Genomic DNA, 19,808 nt, shown 5'->3' with positions numbered 1-19,808 from the left:
TTAGTTTCTAGGGACTTACACATTTATGCTCATTTCCCCACATTTGTCGCCAGGGGGAGAATTCCACAGAATTTTCCGCTAGGAGTGGCTGAGCCCTATGGTGAATTCAAAATACGCGTTCCGGACCGGTGTCATTGTTGAAAATAATTATTCTTATATCGTTTTTGTGTTAGACACAAAGCCGGTAGCGACGAAGGGCAAATTCGGAGTTCTTTGATAGGTTGGAGGCCGGATAACCTACAGTTTCAGTTGTGGCAAGGCCCTATATAGACAGTTGTGGAAGTGATGTAAGGATTTGTCTGATAAATGTTGTTTCTTGGGAAAGTGGGAACTAGGTACCATTTCATTTTGATTTAATCGTGTTTTTCATGAATAATGCTTAATTTTTCTCTGAATGGGTACCATTTTAAGGAAAAAGCTCACTTTTAACATGGGGTTTTGAACTGTAATAGCAGTTATATAGCTTGAGCTGAGACAAGCACAAAGAGCTTTTACTGCCCAACAATCACCCAAGACAAAGATATTCTATTTCTCTTCCCTAAAAAGTGACTTGCTGAGGAATGTGTGCCTTGCAGGGGTCATTTTCCTCTTTTTAAACTAAAGAGTTCTGTCTATATTAAAATATAGAAAATAATATATAAAACAAGGTTACATATCTGGCGCATCAGAGGCAAAGCAGCGTCGCCATTTTGCGTCCTGGCAGTTGACCTAGCGTGCTGACGGTAGGGTGGTTTCTTTATTATATGTTGGTAAATGTTGCGAATCAAAGTGTTTTGAAGCTGTTTTTTATGTAATTGACCAAGGAAAAACAGTGAAGCATCATCAAAATTGTGCTACCTCAATGTAAAAAACTGAAGTATCGCATATATTTTCCTTGCTGATCATTTTAAGCATAACAAACCATAAATTCATTCCAAAAAATTAATTTTGTGAAAGTGAACTATTCCCTTGAACTTGCCTGATTCTCAAATTGCAATCACCCAAGACATGCTGACTAAGCATGTAAGCAGACTAAGCATGCTGCAAAGCATGCTTACCTTCCTTAATCTGGGGACGGGTTATGAGTGGGTATTGAGTCCTAATAGATGGCCGGGCTAGCTAGCACGCTCACGCATCATCGCATGTGTAACGTGCTCGATGCAATAGGCTATTGACCAATGAGAAGCGAGGAAAGAGTGATATCACACATAATTGATTAGGTACCTGTGCCCCCGGATGTGACAGAGCATGCTCATGCGTGAACAGGGTTTGTGAGATAGATCACTAGCAGTGCTCCACTCCCCGCCACGTATGATAAAAGTAGTGCATTAGCATGCCTACCCCTTCAATGTAATTGAAAGCCCTATGCAAAATTCATGCCTAATTTATGGTTTTGAGGATGGGGAAGTTATCGGTAGTTGAAGTTGAAGTTGAGACCGAATCAGGCTGTAATGGTGCCTAAACATTCCATTCTTATTTCTGTTTCAATTTCGATTATATGATTTAGCAGTAGAGATAAGGCAATTGAGAACTTCTGACGCAGTGCACTGCTTACCTACCTCAGATGGATACCGTACTGCTGGGCGTACACCGGTCAGACTACGAGGCAGCGCTGAAGACGGCCCTGACTCGCACCCTCGTGGCCAAGTCTGCCCACCTGCCTGTGCCGGAGGACGAGTGTCGCCGCATCCTGGCGGCCGGCGTGGCCATTATACAGTCGGCTCCTACCGATGCACTGGCGGAGACCGGCGCGCTGGTCGTCAGAGAATGGGGACGGTGAGTGAATTGGAGAAAGCAGGCTGCAGATGTAACTACTGGATGCCTTCTAACGTAATAAACAACGCCCAGCATTGTGGGAAGTTATTGGCTCGCTTTCCTTATGACATTATAACTATTTCCGGAATGATAGTGATTGGTTCTGATGTGATCTGAGACGCCGACTGTAGTTATGCTCCGCTGACTCACCTCTGCCGTCCCCCGGTCAGCCACCACGCCGCGGTGCTGGAGCAGGCCGCCGTGGCCGTGGTGCTGGAGCCACTGCTGGACGGCCCGGTGCCGCTGTCGGCGCCCGCCGGCACGGCCCTGCTGGCCTGGCTGATGGAGCGGCAGCCGTCCCTGGTGGCCACCGCGCGCCGCCGGCTGTCCCGCCATGCGGCCCACCCGGGCCACACGGCCGACACACTGGCGGCGCTGGCCGGGCTGATGATCGACCGGCCCGCCTGCCGGCCCAGGTGGGTGACCAGCGACCAGCGATCTCTGGCCACTTACTCTGAACCACTGACCAGTGAGATCATGTGATCAGTGTAGATCAGCTGCAGCTATCCGTTTGCTTTTTTATTTCGACGACTTACGACCGATGACGCTTCAGCTATATCAGTACAACTGTTTATAATTTTTTATCGGTGCAGGCACATATCATATTTTACCATTGCCTCCTACGACCGTATAGTGTTGGGCATTTTTGAAAATAGCTTAACCCATTTTATATGTGCCACCTTCGCCAGGTTTGAGGACGCCGTCACCCTCAGCCAGGGTCTGATCCGGGCCATGGCCCCGCTCCGGATGCCAGATCAGAGTGGCCAGATCAGCCTGTTCGTGTCGCAGATGGAGCAGCTCGGACTGTTGTTTCAGGAGCTGTTTAGTAGCACACAAACGGTGGTCAGAGCTATGGATACGCTCTACGAGGTCATGACCGGATCAGGTTAGTGGTGGGAGCCATAGGGACATCGTACGTACATTCCAGAGCTGCAGATGATGTTGGCTCACTCGCACATCGCATGAAATTGTATGCTTTTAGTCTGGATGGCTTTTTATATTCATTCCCTCCCAAACGTGTCCTGCTGAGTGACCGACTGTTGTTTGTCGTTTCTGCCACCAGGCGGCGGTTCGGTGTGTCCGGCTCTCAGCGTGGTGCTGCAGGCGGTGCCCGTGAAGTTGGTCACCCCCGCCTGCTCTCAACTGAACAGTCTCAAATCGGTGAGCCGCTTATCACCGCATTTAGTCGCTGATTCACGGGAACTATTGTTGTTTGATAACTGATGCTCAGGAGTACATTACCTCTATAAAGTTCGATAAACAATCTTGTTTGTTTTGATGATATTTGATATTGTATATTGTTCGCAACTTGCATGTGAGCTTCTTTCATCAGTTACGAGTGGTGTTCTGCGTGATTTTGCGATGTGGGCGCAGTCATCGGCTTGTCTGAACCATTCCACACTCATCTGAAAAGGCGCATATTATTTCCTGCCTACATCAGCAGCTGACAGCTCCCTGTCTCTCCCTGTGTGCCAGGGCGGCGCGGAGACGACGTGCGCCGGTATCGGCGTGCTGTGTGACTGGCTGCTGGTGTGGCCGCGCGCCACGCGGCTCGCTGTCTGGGTGGCCGCCCTGGTACGGGAGGCGGCCGGAGGCGGACACACGGCCGACCTCGACCGGCTGGTGCTGGCCAGAATTGATAAGGTATGGAGTGGTTGTAGTATGGAGGGTACTGGCTGGTCACGTGCTCAGTAGGTGCGGTGTATCAATTGATAATGAACAGGGTAAACACTAAAGACTGGTACTGTGAAGTGGGGCTGCTTCAGGTTCTGACCTGGTATGGCGGACTTGGCTACCAGCTAAGGTTCTGAATACTGTCCGCCTTGTTAGTCATGCCGTGCTGTATGTATTGTTCAGCAGCTAACTATTCTATAATCTGACTGTGCTTTGCTGTGCTGTGCTGCTCAGTTGTTCCAGGGTCTCACGCTGCCGGCCGGCCGCCGCTCGGTGTTTCCCGTTGTCTCGCTGCTGCTGCTCGGATTCCAGCGATCGCCGGCCGCCTTCTTCAAGGTATGTCCCAAAAATAAGAGGACCTGCCGTTCCACAGTGATTCGTCGACACAAAATATGTTTTGATACAAAAATTAATGCTCAGTTATTCAAACTTCAATCTCGGTCTGTGTTCTTTTATCTTGTGTACCTAATTTGAAAAATGTGGGGTCGCTTCTGGGCAGGGGCGGCGGAAGGTATTCTAGGATAGGGGTGCAAACGATATTGAAGCGCCCCTTCCCGCTGGGCGCCCCTTACCATATACACGGTTGTATTAACACAAACAGTGAAGAGACGTTTGGCAATGTGTTGTACCTGTTGTTAACACGTTCAGAATTACAGTTTTTATGTAACGAGAAATAGTTAGGTACCTACATTCCATAGCGTAAATGTAACCTTCATAATGTTCGTTTAGAAACATCCTCATCACCATATCATAAGATTCTCCGAATAAGGCATATCGAAAAGAGTTCCACGGTTCCAATACCTTCGTGTGGACTAGTGAATAAGGCGCCGAATCCATAACACTAACTCGGTGACAGAGAATTGCAGGCCGGTAAGCAGCATGCCGCCTGGGCTGCACTGCACTATTGCATTCAGTGGTGTCATCAGTATCACGTCAGCCCTTCGGAACGGACATCCTGGCTCAATGTCATTCACTAAGCCGACCCAATCTCCGATAGGCGCGGCCCAGTTTCACCAAGTGGGGTAATTTCGGCATGGGGTAGATTTCCATTCTACCCCATGGGATAGAATCCAGTTTCACCAGCTCAAACTACCCCCATGGGGTAGTTTCGGCATCTCATTGTGAATGTTTGCTAAGCAAGCAGCATCAGCAAAACAACGGAACGTTTTGATTGGTCGAGAATTTCATTTCACGACGGCGTGAAATGAAGAACACATTCGATTTGGCTTCTTGTATTTGTCTACCAATCACCTTGGTAACGATGGCACCATGGCACCTCAGTTTCCAAGATTCACAACTTTATTGAGAAAGGAATGCAATGCACAACCGCGAATCTTGATGGATAGGTTACATTATCGAATATCTATTTATCTAGTTTCAATATCGAATAGTATCGAATATTTTAATATTAATTAGTGTTTTAGTAAATTAGATGCTTAGATTAGATGTTTAGATTAGATATTTAAAATTAGATTAGATGTTAAATTAGATTAGATGTTTAGTGTTTTATAATTAGAATGTTTTAGTAAATTAGTGCATGTTTTAGTATCGAATACACCTTGCTTGGTATTTTTGACGACTTTTGACGACTACGAATCTTTTGCACCAGATGCTTTTTATTTCTAATGTGCATTACAAAATACATACATTACAGATGCACGGCACATAACGCAACTTAAAGGGACTATCCCACCTTCTAAAATGTTGTTAAAACCAGTTAAATTGTGCCCGACTTTATAGATTGGATGACCAGGAACACGGTTCTGGCATTTATTTTTCATTAAACATCTTAGGCTTCCCATATTCCAAACACAAACTTTCAAATATGTGACGTCACAGCCCAAAATTACCTCCTTCCCCAGGCCACATTACTGTCATAAAGCTGATTCTTTTTACTCTGTAAGTCTGTAGGCACCACAACAAAGTTCAGACCAAGTTTTAAGCGATTTTTCGACGAACAAACCCATTTAAATCAGAATGACTAAACGAGGTGACGTCACACTAACGGTCGCTCCATGTTGAAGATAGGGCCTTGCACAAGGCCCATTTTCAAATGAAGGGAACGAATTTCTTCAACACCAAGAGGCCGCGGGGGTTGCAACCTAGATAGATAGTGGTTTCTGAACCTCGCCGCAAACTTGGCTATCTCAACTCAAACCCCATGTTAAAGGTGGGATAGTCCCTTTAATTGAGATATGCACAACAGCGACAAAAAAAAAAGATATGGAAAGTATCGAATCCACTTGGCCTGGTATTTTTAACAACTGCTTCTTACGAATTTCGTGCACCATATGCTTTTTATTTCTAATGAGAATTACCTAGGTATGCACGACACATCCTCTTGCTGATTTAGGTACGGCATTTTATATTGATTTCAGTTGTTAGCGTCTTGATATTTGCTGGATATTTGCACATTGACCGTAATACATAGATGCCTCAAATCAAGGTCATATATAGGCTCAAATGATAATTTGAATAGATCACACAAGTACTTGGATCATTTCAACAAGACGCAGCATGTAACCACCGTGAATAATGTGCATTTTTATTGTTTATAGGTTCAAGGCTTCCTCATCCGGTATTCAAGGTCACTGTTGAAGAAAACCTTTAATAGTTAAAAAAGTAAAATTCCTGGCATTCAGCTATGGGCGACATCTATGTATAATGCTTCTTTTGGTGTTGTAGATCACAAGCATGGTGGCGCAGGCTACATGCAGTAAAATACTTGGATGAAATTTGAAGTAGGTATGCTATGAATAATGCGTACTCAAACGTGATAGGTGATTGGACTTCAATAAATTATGTTCTTATTACTATTTTACTGTCAATTCTTGCTCACAATCGGTATCATATTCACAGATTACCCCACGAATGTCTGCCGTAATTTTGGTCGGATATTTGGGGTAGAACCGACGATAATCAGCTGATTGATTGGCTTGTTCAGTTGCTCACTGACCGTGAGCATCTGTTTGCATGGCAAATTTGGGGTAAAATAAGAACTACTCCATGGGGTAGTTTGGAAGTGGCCAATCAGAACCTACCCCATTTGGTGAAACTGGTTTGGGGTAGTTTCGCCGAAACTACCCCAAACAGAGCTTGGTGAAACTGGGCCCAGGTGATACATGTCGCCCATCAACACCAACCGGCGCCCCATTGAAATGAATACCGCCCTTCAACACTGGCAGACGCCCCAGTGGAATGAATGCCGCCCCACAATGCCGATGGCCGTCCCTGCACTGGAAAATCAGTTTCGCCCCTATACAGGCGCCCATAGAAGTTTGCAGAGTGCTATTCCTGGTCATAATCATCTCCCCAGTAAAAAAAAAAAAAAAAACGCAAAATACGCCCTAGCACTAGGGGTGTAACCGCCCATACGGACAGTGCAATTTTACAGGCCCCAATCTCGGACCTCCCTTAACATTCATATGTTGTAAGCGGCAAACCGCCCCCGATAAATGTTACACAAACTAATTTCCTCTCGCATATCGGCCATCAGGCGCCCCTTTTTGTCGCATGGAGCCTGCAACGCTATAAGCCCTCACATGTTCGTGTTGGCGTTCGGAGGCTATCGCCTTCAAAGACGTCTCCATAAATGTTTCTTTTTCGTCCCACACACAGGCGCCCCTCTTTCGCATGCAGGCGCCCCTCTTCCGCATGGCGCGCTTCTCGAGTGGCTGCGCCCTCCTAGCCTTTATTGCCTGGCAAGATTATATTCGACAGGGTCGGCAGCATCTGCCTTTGTTTCAGATAAGGATGCCCTCCACTCTTCAGCATATCAAAATATACTTTTCCCACGTCATTGCCACCCTCTTCGTGTCACAAGTGCCTTTATCAGTTGCGGTGTCGCACTGCTCAGCTTTATGGCTGCCGCACCTCTTAACTTCCTGCCTCCTCTACAGATTTTCGAGGCGCCCCTTTCCATAGCTTTAGGGTGCAGCTGCCCCCCTTGCCCCCCTGCTTCCGCCGCCACTGCTTCTGGGGCGCCTTCTAGGCTCTGGGACGTTCCTGCCTCTGCATCAGGAACCCTCATGTCTGGCTCACGGGATTCTCGCTCACCTTATTCTAATGACCCCTTCCCCTGCGCGCCCGCTCCAGGTTTTGCCCCGGGTGCCCGATCTGCTGGACCAGCTGCGACAGGAGGCGGCCGGCCGCTCCGACAGCGCTGACTTCTGCCAAGTGGCTGACCTAGTACAGACACTGATGCGGCTCCACCCGAGCTGCGTGCAGCGCTACTCGGCCATAGTCCGCGCCCTGCAGGTGAGCCGGTGACGATGGCGATGAAAGTGATGGCTATGGTAGCTGTTAATATACAGTATGCGAGAGTTGTAGCAGTGATATGCCTCATTGTAGCTTATAACTAGCCCAGAAGAACCGCCTGTGCCATAAACCCGAAGCGAATGTCTGATGAAGCGAACGATTGCGAATTCAGATGCAGAGATATTTTGTCTCGACTTTGGATGATTATGTCTCTAGACATCAGTTTTTCCTCATTTTTCGTCATAGTGAGATTCCGCGTCTTACAATGACTTCCCCGTTTAAAGGTAGTGTGCCAGCTTTCCTGGACCGTATGGAGTTAATGGCCCAGATAAGGAGAACCGGATTTTTAGAACTTATCCATACCTTCAAAACTCATGGAAACGTCTTAAATTCTTCAAAGTTTGAGTACCCCAGTGCGAAATTCGCCCCGACGGGTTGTCGGTCGTACCCCAACCACATTTCACACCACTATGAACAATAAATGCACACACTGAAATCGCTATTACCGATAGGCTCATCCAATCAAGTTTCGATAAACCCGTTCATCATCATCTCCTGCGGTTTCGAACACGCCTGTTAGGTGGTGCGGTAGACCGCGCCCAAAGCCAGGGCCCCGGTAACGTGAGGTAGCCGAGTCGGGGCAGCGTGCGCTGACCCAAGCCGGGGCCGCGCGTCCTCCCGGTGTCATGTGATAGCCCGGGCTGCCCGGGGATGCGGTAGACCGCGCCGAAAGCCGCGGCCCCGGCTTGGGTCAGCGCACGCTGCCCCGACTCGGCTGCCTCACGTTACCGGGGCCCTGGCTTTGGGCGCGGCTTCTGCTCATACTTTGTGGTGCGGTGGTGGTGCGTCGGGCCGCGCGCTCTGACTTCGGCCAAGAAAAATGCGTCAGCTGATCATTGTCATTTCTGCCACTTTCATGTGGTGAGATGGGGTCATAACTTTAAGAGACGGCTGTTTCATATCAATTACTTTACATAAAATAATATTTCAAACCATAAATTAATTTTCGACAGCCAAATTAAAGAACAATACCAATACAGGCTTACAGTTTAAATTCGACATTGTGTTGTCTACGATTAGACAGCTGATAACTCATTCCCGTACGTCGTAACTATAATGACCTTTGCTTACTGTCACATGTGCGCCGCATTCGCAATTGTTGCCGACGCCTGTTTGCAGGTCAGCCCACTACAGTTGTTATACATATCGAAAAACCGATAAACTTTTAGGCGAAAAAAGCACTATTTTAGGCCCATTTTTGATTTTTTGCGAGATTAGGTAAAAACAGAAGCTTCTTATCCTAGGAAAAATAAAATGGGAAATCATTGGAAGGTGGCACACTACCTTTAATCACTGCCTGCTAGAGCTCGCTGTATCTGACAGCGTATCGCCGTCCCCCTCAGGGCCGGTCGCCGCCGCCGCCGTCTGTGATGGCCAGTCTGCTCGTTTCGTCCGCCTGGACGGAGCCTTCCCAGGGCTCTGAACCGACCATCGGCGAGGCCCCCCTCTCGGCGCCGACAGAGCCGGCCGGCGCGCCAGGCCAGCGCCGCCGCGGTCTCATCAACCTCGGAAACACATGCTATATGAACGCCGTGCTGCAGGCCCTCTTTCACTCGGACCAGTGAGTGGGGAGAGGGTGGGAGAAGGGGAGAGAGTAGGGGTGGTGGGATGCGCAGGATAGGGTCTTGCATTTGTGGTGATGGCTAGTGCTAAGATAGACGCGGGTGTCCAGACATGAATTTATACGATTCCTTGTCAATTGCTCTTCGGTGTCTGACACATTCATCTTTGTGTAATTAGTGTCGAAATGGAAGCGCGGCTGCGTCGTCACTGTATGTCTAATATGCCCCCACCGCGTGTCCAGGTTCCGTAGTGAGGTGCTGGCGGCGCGGCTCTCTCCCTCGCGCCCCCACCTGGCCGCCCTGCAGCGGGTGTTCGCCTTCCTCGCCTTCTCCGAGCGGCCTGCCTACAGTCCGGCCGAGTTTCAGAGAGTGGCTCTGCCGCCGTGGTTCGAGCGCGGCCGACAGCACGACTGCTCCGAGTTTCTCAGGTCAGTAGGAAAGGTGATTTGTTGTGAGTGGGATCAATTTCTGTTGCTTAGGATTGAACACTTTTGTGCATTGACATTTAACATTCCTGTCTTGGTTTCTGAGCTTTGGTGTATGTCGTGTCCCCCCAGGTATCTCCTAGACGCCATGCATGAGGAGGAGCGGACTCCGGCGCCTCCCGCCGCTACCGTCTCTGTCCCAGCACCGGTGCCACCGGCTCCCGCCGCCGCCCACGCCAGGGATGACTCCAGTGTCCCGGGCTCGGGCGCGGGGGACCGACCGCGGCCCCGGCGCCGGCACCGCTCCTGCGACACGGCTCCGGCCGCCGGCGGACCGCCGCTGGTACCGCTGTCAGACCTGGTTAGTGACGATGTAGTGATGGCCGAGCCTGACAGCGGTGGCGATGGTGCAGAGAGAACTGCAGGGAACGTGCCCTCTGAGACTGCTGACAGTAGCTGCCCGCAGAGGTCTGAGCCTGACGGTCAGGAGGGATCCGCTGCGGGCGCTGATGGCGGCACGGGTGACGCGAGCTCCGAGGAGGCGGCGGCTGGTCTGGTGCGCCGACTGCTGACGGGGCGCGCCGAGACCACGTACACGTGTCTCACGTGCGGCGGCGTGTCGCGCCACGTGGACGCCGTGACGGACGTGCACCTGGCGCTGCCGGAGGTGCTGACGCGCTCAGCCACGGTGGCGGCGGCCGGAGCCGGCGGAGCTGATACCACCGCTGCGATCGGTCCTCAGCCACGGCCGGAGGGCTGGCGGGACCCTCCGCCGGACTGCGGTAAGGGTGGAACGGTCGGGGAGGCAGCGGCGGCCGGAGAGGCAGGAGAGTCAGCGGCGGCTGGAGAGGGAGAGACGGCAGCAGAGACGGAGACTGCTGAACTAGCGGCGACGGGAGAGGAGGGGATGCAGTCAGACTTTGAGCCGATGGAGGCCCAGGAGCCGCCGGGACAGGGCGATGAGCCGCCTCAATCCGCGTCCGACCGGCTGGAGGGACAGGAGTCGGACTCTGACCAGGCTTCCGGTGCCGGCAGCGACGCTCGTCCGCTCGAAGCGAACAATGCTACCTCAAGTGGCTCAAATGTAGAGCGGCGGCGGGATCAGGAACAAGCAGTAATGGCTGGTTCATCACAATCAACACCGTGTGATCCGGAGCCGGCACCCGCGGAGCCTGCTCCCGTATACCGCCCGCTTCCTAAGCTCGGTCCGGAGCCGGCTCCCGTGCTCGGTCCGGAGCCGGCTCCCGTGTTCGCACCGGAGCCGGCTCCCGTATACGGTCCGGAACCGGCTCCGGTCCAGGAAGAGACACCAGACAGCGAGCCCGAAGTCGATCTGACCGGTGAGTATTGTAACTGTCTTATATCGTCACAGCTTATTTTCTTAGTATTGCCTCCAACGGCATCTTCAATTGACATTGCTGTTCTTGAGTATTCTGGGCGAGGCATTGTAATAGTAAGATGTTTCAAGAATGTTTTTTACCATACATAATCTGTTGAGCTTATTGGTGGGTAGCATAATTTGGCACTGACTCCTAAATGACCCTACATCCATCATTCCACTCGTGTTACTCTCCCACCCGCCGGCCGTCTCTGATTAACTCTCGTGTCCTGCCCCTGCAGTGTCTGACCTGCTCCGGGACTACCTGGCTCCGGAGAGGCTGTGCGGCGACAACCAGTACCACTGCGTCAGGTGCGCCGGCCTGCGGGACGCCGAGCGGCAGCTGCGTCTGCTGGCGCCGCCACCTCACCTGGTCGTCTCCCTGGTAAGGTTTGTTTTCGATCGGTGCACCGGTGCCCGGCGCAAGGTGTTGGCGCCGGTGGGCCTCACCGAACGACTGGAGGTGCCGCTGGCCGACCGGCCGCCGGCGCAGTACCGGCTGTACGCGGTCATTGTGCACGCCGGTCACTCGCTGGACGCCGGCCACTACTTCTCGTTCTGTCGCGCGTCCGGAGCCGGCAGCTGTGACGGCGGCGGCGGGCTGGGGGATGACGACTGGTGGCGGCTGGACGACAGCTCGGCGGTGCCGGTGACGGCGGCCGCCGCGCTGGGCCGACCGAAACGCTCCACAGATGCGGCCTACACACTCCTCTACCGACTGGCAGAGTCGAGTCCTGCTGACGACTGTCCGCCGCCGGCGATGGCCGCGCTGCCCGGGCCGCTGCGGGCCGCCGTGGACCGCGACAACGCCGTGTACCGACAGGAGCGGCGGGGCCGGCCGGTCGGCGCGCTGCCGCTGGTGCACAACGGACGGCCGCCGCCGGGCGCCGGCTGTGGCGGCGATAGCGGCCACCCGGGCCCGGGGTTCGTCTGCTGACTGACTGGCGGCCGGACCGTCACCGGTGGGGTGGTACTGCTTCTCTCCCTATGTTGGGGCGCTGTGGGTGTCTCCCCGGCTCCCCGACTGGTCTCCGATGTTCGGGCGGCCGGGGCCGAGCAGAGCCGGGCTGTTCAGAGATGAGTTAACCTGTGCTGTGATATTCGAGCCCGTGTTATCTAATGTTGTGTGAGTATTTATACTGTATAGTTCATGCTGCCCATTTCTGTGGGCTGCCACATTGAGCGACATATTCTCTTCATAATGTGGCAATATACAACGACTTATGTGATCAGTTTGTATTTGTCGTTGTAGAACATCGCAAGCACACTACCCCGTTCATAAATTGACGATATGCAGCGCTTTTAAAGCCTGACTGCATTTTCCTTTACGTCTTATAATGCACTGAACTGATATAATTCCGTGCTTACATAAGTCTCACAGCGTGACAGTCACGTGACTCAGTGACAGCTTGATTGTGGTTGGAAAGTGGGTTGTTCCGGCGGTCACGTGGCTCAGCTGCCCCGGTAGGTGCTGTAGCCGTATGGGGAGAGGATGAGCGGCACGTGGTAGTGCTCTCCCGGCCGGACCACCTGGAACACAATCTGTCCGAGACGGGGCATGTCAATGGAGGCTGTGTGTGCCGGGTGGCATGGCTATTGGTTACATAGAACAGCTTCGTGATCTACACGCAATGCCTGCCCGTTTATAGTCAAAAGGCGGACATCAGAGAACTGCTAAACAAGCGCACTGGTTTATGAAGAATTGGATGAGAAACATGGATTGGGAATCGGTTCACCAGTCGCTTTTAACAGTCCCTAAGAAATGTATGAAAACAAATGCAACCAGAGCTTCATTCTATAGTAAGTGTACGCCGTACGGTGACGTGTAAGGATCCTTTCCAAATCTCATGAGATTGAGTGAACGGATCTGGTATCGGAAGCGATGGCAGGAAGGTTGTAAATAACCTCACCTCCACGTATGGATAGAAGGTGGTGCCCCCGGCTCGGCGAAAATATTCCTCCGTGTCGAACCGCAGCTTGTAAGTGTCGGCAGTGAACTGTTCCCGGTCCAGGAAGCCCGAACAGCGACCGTCGCTGTTGGTCTCACTGTCGGCAACAGCGGGCACTGTTGGTTTCACTCGCTGTGGTTAGAAGCCGTGAAGTTCGCCCCGCCGTCAGTTTTCAGCTACATCCCAATCCCGCTTATACAGCGGCGAGTAGGTAGACTGCACCGCAATGCATGCGTGTACTCCGGGCAGCCTACCTCCCTGTAGCACTGCCCAAACGCACCCGAGGATATCGAAAACTACCGGCTTTGTTTTTAATTAAAAATAGTTTCGTATCATAAAGCGACACGTTGCATAAGATTGACAAAGTATCTGAAAGTCCTTTGATATTGATAAGGTGTTTTAACTATTCAGCATAAATTATAATGAGCCGTCTGTTTCACTCAGGAATAATATGGTGACAGTATCTGTTGTAAAGTCCAAAATAAATTGAAGGTCATCTCAAGGGTTCTTCGGTTTTCCGAAAACTCAATATAACTCTTCTGGTACCTATACCTTAACAACTTTTTGTGGATCAATTACACGGAATATACCTAAAGTTTTCGGTTTTGGATTAAAAAAAGAAAACATTGATGTGTGTAACTATAACTACCGATTACCATTGCTTCGCAACTGATTTTCCCATGAGCAAAGTCATCCTAAATTAAATAGAACATTCAGGCAGTAGCGGCGGAACATCTTCAATTAAGGGGGGCACTGCCGACTTTTGGTCCCATTCTGTCCATGCAACGCCCATAGGGCTAATGTTAAAAATTAAAATGCCAAAATCAAAGGGGGCACGGTGCCCCGGTGGGCGGCGCCCTCCCCGTTCCGCCGCCTATGCATTCAAGATTTAGGTATTTCTATATTTGCCGAGTCCCTACTCTACTCGCCCCTCTAAACACCCATTTGTTGCCCAATACCACCTCACCTGGCTTTGATAATCACCCAGTCGTCGTCTTGTTTCCTGAAGAGAGTCAGAGCCAGTCCCCGTGCCGGTCTGCCGCTGGACGTGTCCAGCACGTGTGACGTCAGAGGGCCCCCAGACATGACCTCAACAGTCTGTAATGTGACGCAGTGCTCAGGACAGTCAGTGCACGGTAGATAACGCCTGGTCTGAAAAAAAAAACCATGAATGTTACTGAAGGAAGCTGGGGAACGGCATGTTAGTATAATAACATGATGTAACTAATTAAAAAAGAATGGTAAAACTGATCATTCCTACCTTACGATAGTTGGAAGAACAAAATGTAAACACGGCATTGCAGGCAAATTAAGACCCCGCTGATCATCCATCATTGAGGACACCTTTAAGAGCATAAGAAAACTATATGTAGAAGCCAAGGTGTGCTCATCGGCAATGGAAGCTGCTCTACATCACATGCCCTCACTAGGAGCTGTAGGTAATGAGCAACTCGGCACTGACCTTCGACGCGTTGTTCCCTGGGAGTAGAGATTTCCTCCGTATACGACCCGTAGTCTACGGTCTGCACTGAGACGAACAGCGGACCAGCCTGTTCCACTTTCTCCGGCCACCGCCGCTGACACCGGGCGGGCACCACAGCACAGGGAGGGTGACGGCAGACTGGTCCGGCCCACAGCCGGTGGGGGGAGGGAGGGATCGGGGTACGGCCAGACACGCGAGCCGTAACGCAAACAGACGCCCCACGGGGCCAGGCCTCCTGCACCCGCGACCAGAGCCGGCACGGTCCATGTGTTGGTGTTGTGGCGTCATGGCGTGCGCATGAGACGACCACGCGCCACTAAATGTGAATAAAATCTGCAACATTCGTTTGGATTTGCATTCAATAATTTTTGTTATGACCCGGGTGTTGCCTGCATATGGTCAAGCTGTAGTTTTTTTAATAGCATTTAATATTTATCTGTTAGAGCATGCTAGGTTTCCTTTTGAAACGGTTAGCGCGAACCAAATTTGCCTCGAATTTCATTTTTTTTTGCTTCAGTTTCGGGCTTTGTTGTTCTTTTGAAACCTCCGCATTGTAACCTCGTTAGACGTTTATCTTCTGACCCTTTCTAACTCTTGTATGTGTGTACTGTTTATTTTACCGTCAAGTCCGGTCGGCGGCAGCCAGTAGACGACCATGCAGCCATGTGTAATGTGTATTGGGCAGCCGATCTGTGCTGGATCGTATGCCAGAAAGGTTTTTCACATGTGTTTATCCTGCGCTGAACCGCGAAATCAGAAAGAATCAGCTGTCGCTTCCAACTTGCCACGGAATTGATAGGTTAGACTCGTCCTGGGTCAATCGTTTATTGACAATACCTACCGTCAAAAAGACAATAGACATTGTACAAACGAACAGTCTTCCATCACACCAAAGGCAAGCTCGATTGAAAACGCCTCTGGTTCCCCAGCCTACGTCAACGCCAAGCCCGATCCCCGCGTCACCCCTCTGTCTTCCCCCGCAGCGCCGTGCTGGAGGAAAGTCCAGCCTGCCGTCCATACAGGACGTGACATCACGCGCGTGGCGTCACCGCTATCACATCCGAGCGGACGAGCAGTGCAGGTCTCACTTCCGACCGGTGCCGCACACACCAGTGTGGACCGTTGTGAGGTCCCTAGAGAGCGTGCTATGGCCGTAGATGGTAGGGAGTAGGAAGAGATGTCCTCTGCTCGACCTTTTCCCACCGCACACCGTTTATCACAGAATCATGGTAAACGCATCACTGCTGTGGTTTGCAGGCACGCTTTGTGTCATTTTCATGACTCGGCTGTTAGTCATTCAGCCATCCACAAGGAGCGAATTCGCTGTAAAGGCGTTACTCACTGGCAGATACATATCCCATCGCATGTGTAGCGTATTTACAGATGTATCTAAAAGCGTACTCAAATCACGGCCAGGCACGATGTTGTGGCATGTGAGACGACAATGTATGGCGAGATCAGTGTTTACTGTTTATGGTTACTTGTGAAACTGAAGCCTCTCACCATTGCGATCCTTGTCATGTGTTCAGACACACATAAATCACTGGGTGAACCTGTTGTCAACAGTGGCACAGTAAGCATGCCCTAGAGCGGGCAGGATTTGCGGCAGCCGGGTTCCTGGGACTGGGCGTTCGCGGCGGCAGCCGTCGCGCGCGGTCCGTCCCGGTCCCTCAGCCGGTGCAGGGTGCCGCTGGGGGTGCGTGGCAGCACGGTCGGCTCCAGGCTGCCCAGGGTCTCCAGCACCACGTGCAGCTCGGTCTCCGTGTAGGTCTTCACGTCTGGCACGGCGACCACGAAGGGGCGGCGCGGCGACTCGGGCGGCTCGGCCCAACCGCCGTCCCCACCACCCGGCTCGTCCGCGTACAGGTTGGCGTTGTTCAGCTTGTGCGGCCGATGGTGGAGCGCAGCCTGGGCGGCGCGGCCCCGCTGACGCTCCCTGAGCCGGCGCGTGTGCCGCCACACGGCAAAACACGAGACGGCGCATAGGACGGTGATGAGGGCGGCCGCCACCGCCACCCCCACCAGGTAGCGTCGCCAGCCGAGCGGCGGCGGCGGCGGCGCCGGTGGCTGGTCGTCCGGCCGACACTGGCGGTCCAGGAAGCGTAGGAAGGACGTGTCCATGTCGGCGTCAGCAGCGGGGAGACAGAAGAGTGCTGCAGTCAGCCGGCGAACCAGCCAGTCGGGCGCGCCGGAGCCGGCCGCCAGCCGCACCCAGTCGCCCAGCTGGCAGCGGCAGAGCTGGCGCGTGTGCAGCTGCTGCACCGACAGCTGCTCGGGGGTCAGCTGGGCGTTGAGCGCCAGTCCGCCGGGCTCCACCTCCAGCAGCTGGTTGTCGTGCAGCTCCAGCCGCGCCGTGCCGTCCATGGGACGAAGCGCGCCGAACGCGCCCTCCGGCACCGACTCGAACGTGTTGCCGTTGATCCGTACCGAGTCCGTCCAGCGAACGGCCAGCGCGTCAGCGGCCAGCGAGCCGATCGAGCAGCGCTGTATGATCAGCGAGCCCAGCTGGAGACGGAGAGCTGACGGCTGCAGCTGCCGAACAGAGCAGCCGCGCAGCTCCAGCCGGAGCAGGCGGCTGCTCGAGAACGCCTGTCCGCTCACCCGCACCAGGGTGCTGTTAATGAACACGACGTTCCCGGTGGACCATTTGCTGCCCACGAAGGCCTTGTCCGGCACCGACATGCTGGTATTTATGAATGTGACGTCGACGGGGCCCGAGAAGCTGTGACTCGTGAGGACCAACTCCTGTCGAGACAAATAAAACGAGGCGCCGTACAAATCGCTTTGAAGCGAGAATGGCGGTGGAAGTTTGCACATCTGATGCATGTCGCTTGATAAGTGAACATTATATTGTTTGCATCTTAGATTGAAGTAAAACCTTAATAAAAAAAAAAGAAATTAAATCAGCACTGGGCAAATGGTTAGGTACGAATAGACGTTATGATTATTGCATTATAATTTTAAGAATCTGACATTACAACACGCCACTAGCTTAAAAATGCGTATTTCACACTTCACATCAAGTCAGCAATGAGCGGTATAATTGAGGCTCTATTCACCATCTTTACAGATTCAAATTTAGGTATTATTGCCATTTTAGCTTTTTCCCGCTTGTTTGTGCACTCACCTCGATATTTTCGAAACCAATTGTAAGCTGTCGCTGTGGCTTTGTTCTGATGCTGTTGCTAACCAGCATGACCTTGTTGAGTCCCTGCATGGTGACCCGTTTCAAGCTGGAGTGGTAGAAGGTGTTTCGTTTCACTGTGACCCGCAGACAGACCCGTGATGCGCCCCTGACACGAAGTTCAACGAGATCATTGCCGGTGAAGTCTTCAGGGGACAGATGGAGAGCCTGAAACACGCAACCCGCCAGCTATGATCAGAAAAATCGCGGACAGTGTTAATCCACCAAAAACGCGAACGGTTAATTGAATGTCGGTCACTATTCAGAACCAATACAGGTTAACCGATCAACCTTTAGTGAAAATCAGCAAAAATCAACGAACCTTTCATCGGGATTTAAATCAATTTTGTGTGAAAATAAAAGTTTTGGTTTGTTTTTCTATGTTCCAGGACCGAGAGAACCGTGCCGTTATGTTTTTACTCGCGGTAGGTACATTAAACTTTTAAATTAACCTGCGCTGAGCACAGGTGAATCGCGTACGGGCATTGGGCAAGGCTTTGTGGCGGATCCATGGTAGGTACTGTTCGCTACAAGCATGACTAAACGACGGTGCAAGAGGTTGAGCCTACACAGCCACCCACCGAATCTTCGGAATCAGACTGATGATGAATTCAAATTTATTTTTGGTGGATTTATTTATGTACTATTTACAGTTTAGATACCAGAAAGTCTTGACCGTAACATTTACTACAAACAAACAACATATTGGTATGAAACTTACAAGCATTTTCTTTCCTTGGTGCTTCAAGTTGATGTGGGATTTAAGTTTGTCTGAAAAGTTTTTTCTTCTAACATTTGTATTATTAGCCACTGATATAGGGACTATTACGTATACGAGATAGTTAAAAAACACTATGGGATCGTTATGAGCCATTTAGCTCACTTCACCCTATCCGAGAGTCCATCGCCAGTCGTTCACCGTCCGCTGATTTTCAATATGCTGTCCTTCACTGACCTTTGTGTTGCAGTCACAGGTCGCCATCCGCTGCTGGCAGACACAGCCGGGATGGGAGCAGATCGCTGACCGGTTCACCGGCGGCCGCTGCTTGTCGGGAGACGGGATCACATCTGTTTCGTTGGCCTGCGACCCCTGAGAGGTCACTGGTCGGGGCCACACCCCCGCCACTACCACAATCAGCAGCAGGAGCCACGGCGACGGCCGCTCGCCGGCAGCCATGGCCGTCCTTCCAGACGAGAACACTCACTGAGGCGGCGCTGGAACGGCGTGTGACGCGCCCGGTGGCGCGGTCCCTCCAGCGGAAACCGCCTATCGGCCAGAGCTGGGCGCGTTCCTCGATTTTCGGTAGTGCGTTAGCGTTCCTGCGTTCCTCCGGCCGCGGTTAGTGCGTTCCTGGAATAGCGTTCCTCAATTTTTTTTCGTTCGGTGCGTTAGCGTTCCTGCGTTCTTGCGTTCCTCCCTCAAAAATACCGCCGAACCACGCGGCGCGGGCCCAACCAAACACGGGGCGAATCGATCACAGAATACCCAGAATGGCGACGTGGGGCCGAAAAGCAACTCGACATCTCTTTTCCGAATCGAATATCTGAAATACGTTTTACCAATATCATCCGTAGGGTTTTCAACAAAAATACGACCTGCTTAAAAACAATAGTTTAGTTAAAAGATGTATCTTAGTAAAAGTTATTTTACTATATTTACTCTACACATTTAATGCCTGAAACTGAATCGAATAGTAAACATCACCACTAAAAATCTTTAATGCCTGAAACCGAATCGAATAGTAAACATCACCACTAAATCTAAGCAAGCCTTCCTCGATTCGACTGACAAGTGGCGCCTCTACCGGCAAACACACGTACTCGAGATTCAAACATTTGACACAGAGGTCATTGGCAGCAATATAATTTTTCGGGTGGTTCCGCAAGAACGCAGGAACGCTTCAAAATTTCGGGTGGTGCGTTCCTCTTACTTGCGTTCCTTTGAAAAACTTTCCGTTCCTGCGTTCTTGCGTTCCTAAAAAGGGCGGTGCGTACGTACGGAAGAACGCAGGAACGCACTAAAGGAACGCACTTGCCCAGCT

General features: G+C 51.6%; 3 protein-coding genes across 4 annotated transcripts; 1 reads left to right on the top strand and 2 right to left on the bottom strand.

Moving 5' to 3' along the window:
* Positions 1-155: 155 nt before the first annotated feature.
* Positions 156-12,379, top strand: LOC122387951 (ubiquitin carboxyl-terminal hydrolase 35-like). Its single transcript, XM_043378657.1, has 12 exons — positions 156-287; positions 1,544-1,755; positions 1,965-2,210; positions 2,484-2,680; positions 2,858-2,955; positions 3,271-3,438; positions 3,703-3,804; positions 7,564-7,725; positions 9,129-9,346; positions 9,590-9,775; positions 9,905-11,112; positions 11,393-12,379. Exons 2-12 carry the CDS (start codon positions 1,544-1,546, stop codon positions 12,085-12,087), a joined length of 3,492 nt encoding a protein of 1,163 aa, XP_043234592.1. The 5' UTR covers positions 156-287; the 3' UTR covers positions 12,088-12,379.
* On the bottom strand, positions 12,376-14,854 carry LOC122387952 (5-hydroxyisourate hydrolase-like). Of its 2 annotated transcripts, none has more exons than XM_043378658.1 (4): positions 14,562-14,854; positions 14,067-14,197; positions 13,061-13,196; positions 12,376-12,692 (listed from the first exon to the last, which is right to left on the bottom strand). In XM_043378658.1, the coding sequence occupies exons 2-4, from the start codon at positions 14,183-14,185 to the stop codon at positions 12,603-12,605; spliced, it is 345 nt and encodes a 114-aa protein (XP_043234593.1). In that variant the 5' UTR covers positions 14,186-14,197; positions 14,562-14,854; the 3' UTR covers positions 12,376-12,602. The 2 variants fall into 2 exon arrangements, with proteins under 2 accessions (XP_043234593.1, XP_043234594.1); XM_043378659.1 differs by having other exon boundaries at positions 14,067-14,251; positions 14,562-14,835.
* Positions 14,855-15,391: 537 nt separating this feature from the next.
* Positions 15,392-19,255, bottom strand: LOC122387908. The gene is made up of 3 exons (XM_043378555.1): positions 18,722-19,255; positions 17,710-17,934; positions 15,392-17,327 (listed from the first exon to the last, which is right to left on the bottom strand). Exons 1-3 carry the CDS (start codon positions 18,941-18,943, stop codon positions 16,167-16,169), a joined length of 1,608 nt encoding a protein of 535 aa, XP_043234490.1. The 5' UTR covers positions 18,944-19,255; the 3' UTR covers positions 15,392-16,166.
* Between the last annotated feature and the right edge of the window lie 553 nt (positions 19,256-19,808).

Source organism: Amphibalanus amphitrite, unplaced genomic scaffold (genome assembly GCF_019059575.1).
Source record: "Amphibalanus amphitrite isolate SeventyFive unplaced genomic scaffold, NRLGWU_Aamphi_draft 000303F_arrow, whole genome shotgun sequence".
NCBI classification, from domain to species: domain Eukaryota; kingdom Metazoa; phylum Arthropoda; class Thecostraca; order Balanomorpha; family Balanidae; genus Amphibalanus; species Amphibalanus amphitrite.
This window is presented reverse-complemented; position numbering and strand designations above follow the sequence as displayed.

Bases quoted from the DNA above. Each gene is read 5' to 3' on its own strand.
- LOC122387908 (XM_043378555.1), bottom strand. From the start codon at position 18,943: ATGGCTGCCGGCGAGCGGCCGTCGCCGTGGCTCCTGCTGCTGATTGTG. The intron at 17,935-18,721 runs GTCAGTGAAGGA...TGCGTGTTTCAG, and splicing joins CCTGTGACTGCAACACAAAG to GCTCTCCATCTGTCCCCTGA. The intron at 17,328-17,709 runs GTGAGTGCACAA...TTGTCTCGACAG, and splicing joins TTGGTTTCGAAAATATCGAG to GAGTTGGTCCTCACGAGTCA.
- LOC122387952 (XM_043378658.1), bottom strand. From the start codon at position 14,185: ATGTCTGGGGGCCCTCTGACGTCACACGTGCTGGACACGTCCAGCGGC. The intron at 13,197-14,066 runs GTGAGGTGGTAT...TGTTGCCGACAG, and splicing joins TGGGTGATTATCAAAGCCAG to TGAGACCAACAGCGACGGTC. The intron at 12,693-13,060 runs GTGAGGTTATTT...CGTCTCGGACAG, and splicing joins CCTTCTATCCATACGTGGAG to ATTGTGTTCCAGGTGGTCCG.
- LOC122387951 (XM_043378657.1), top strand. From the start codon at position 1,544: ATGGATACCGTACTGCTGGGCGTACACCGGTCAGACTACGAGGCAGCG. The intron at 2,681-2,857 runs GTTAGTGGTGGG...TTCTGCCACCAG, and splicing joins CGAGGTCATGACCGGATCAG to GCGGCGGTTCGGTGTGTCCG. The intron at 11,113-11,392 runs GTGAGTATTGTA...CTGCCCCTGCAG, and splicing joins GCCCGAAGTCGATCTGACCG to TGTCTGACCTGCTCCGGGAC.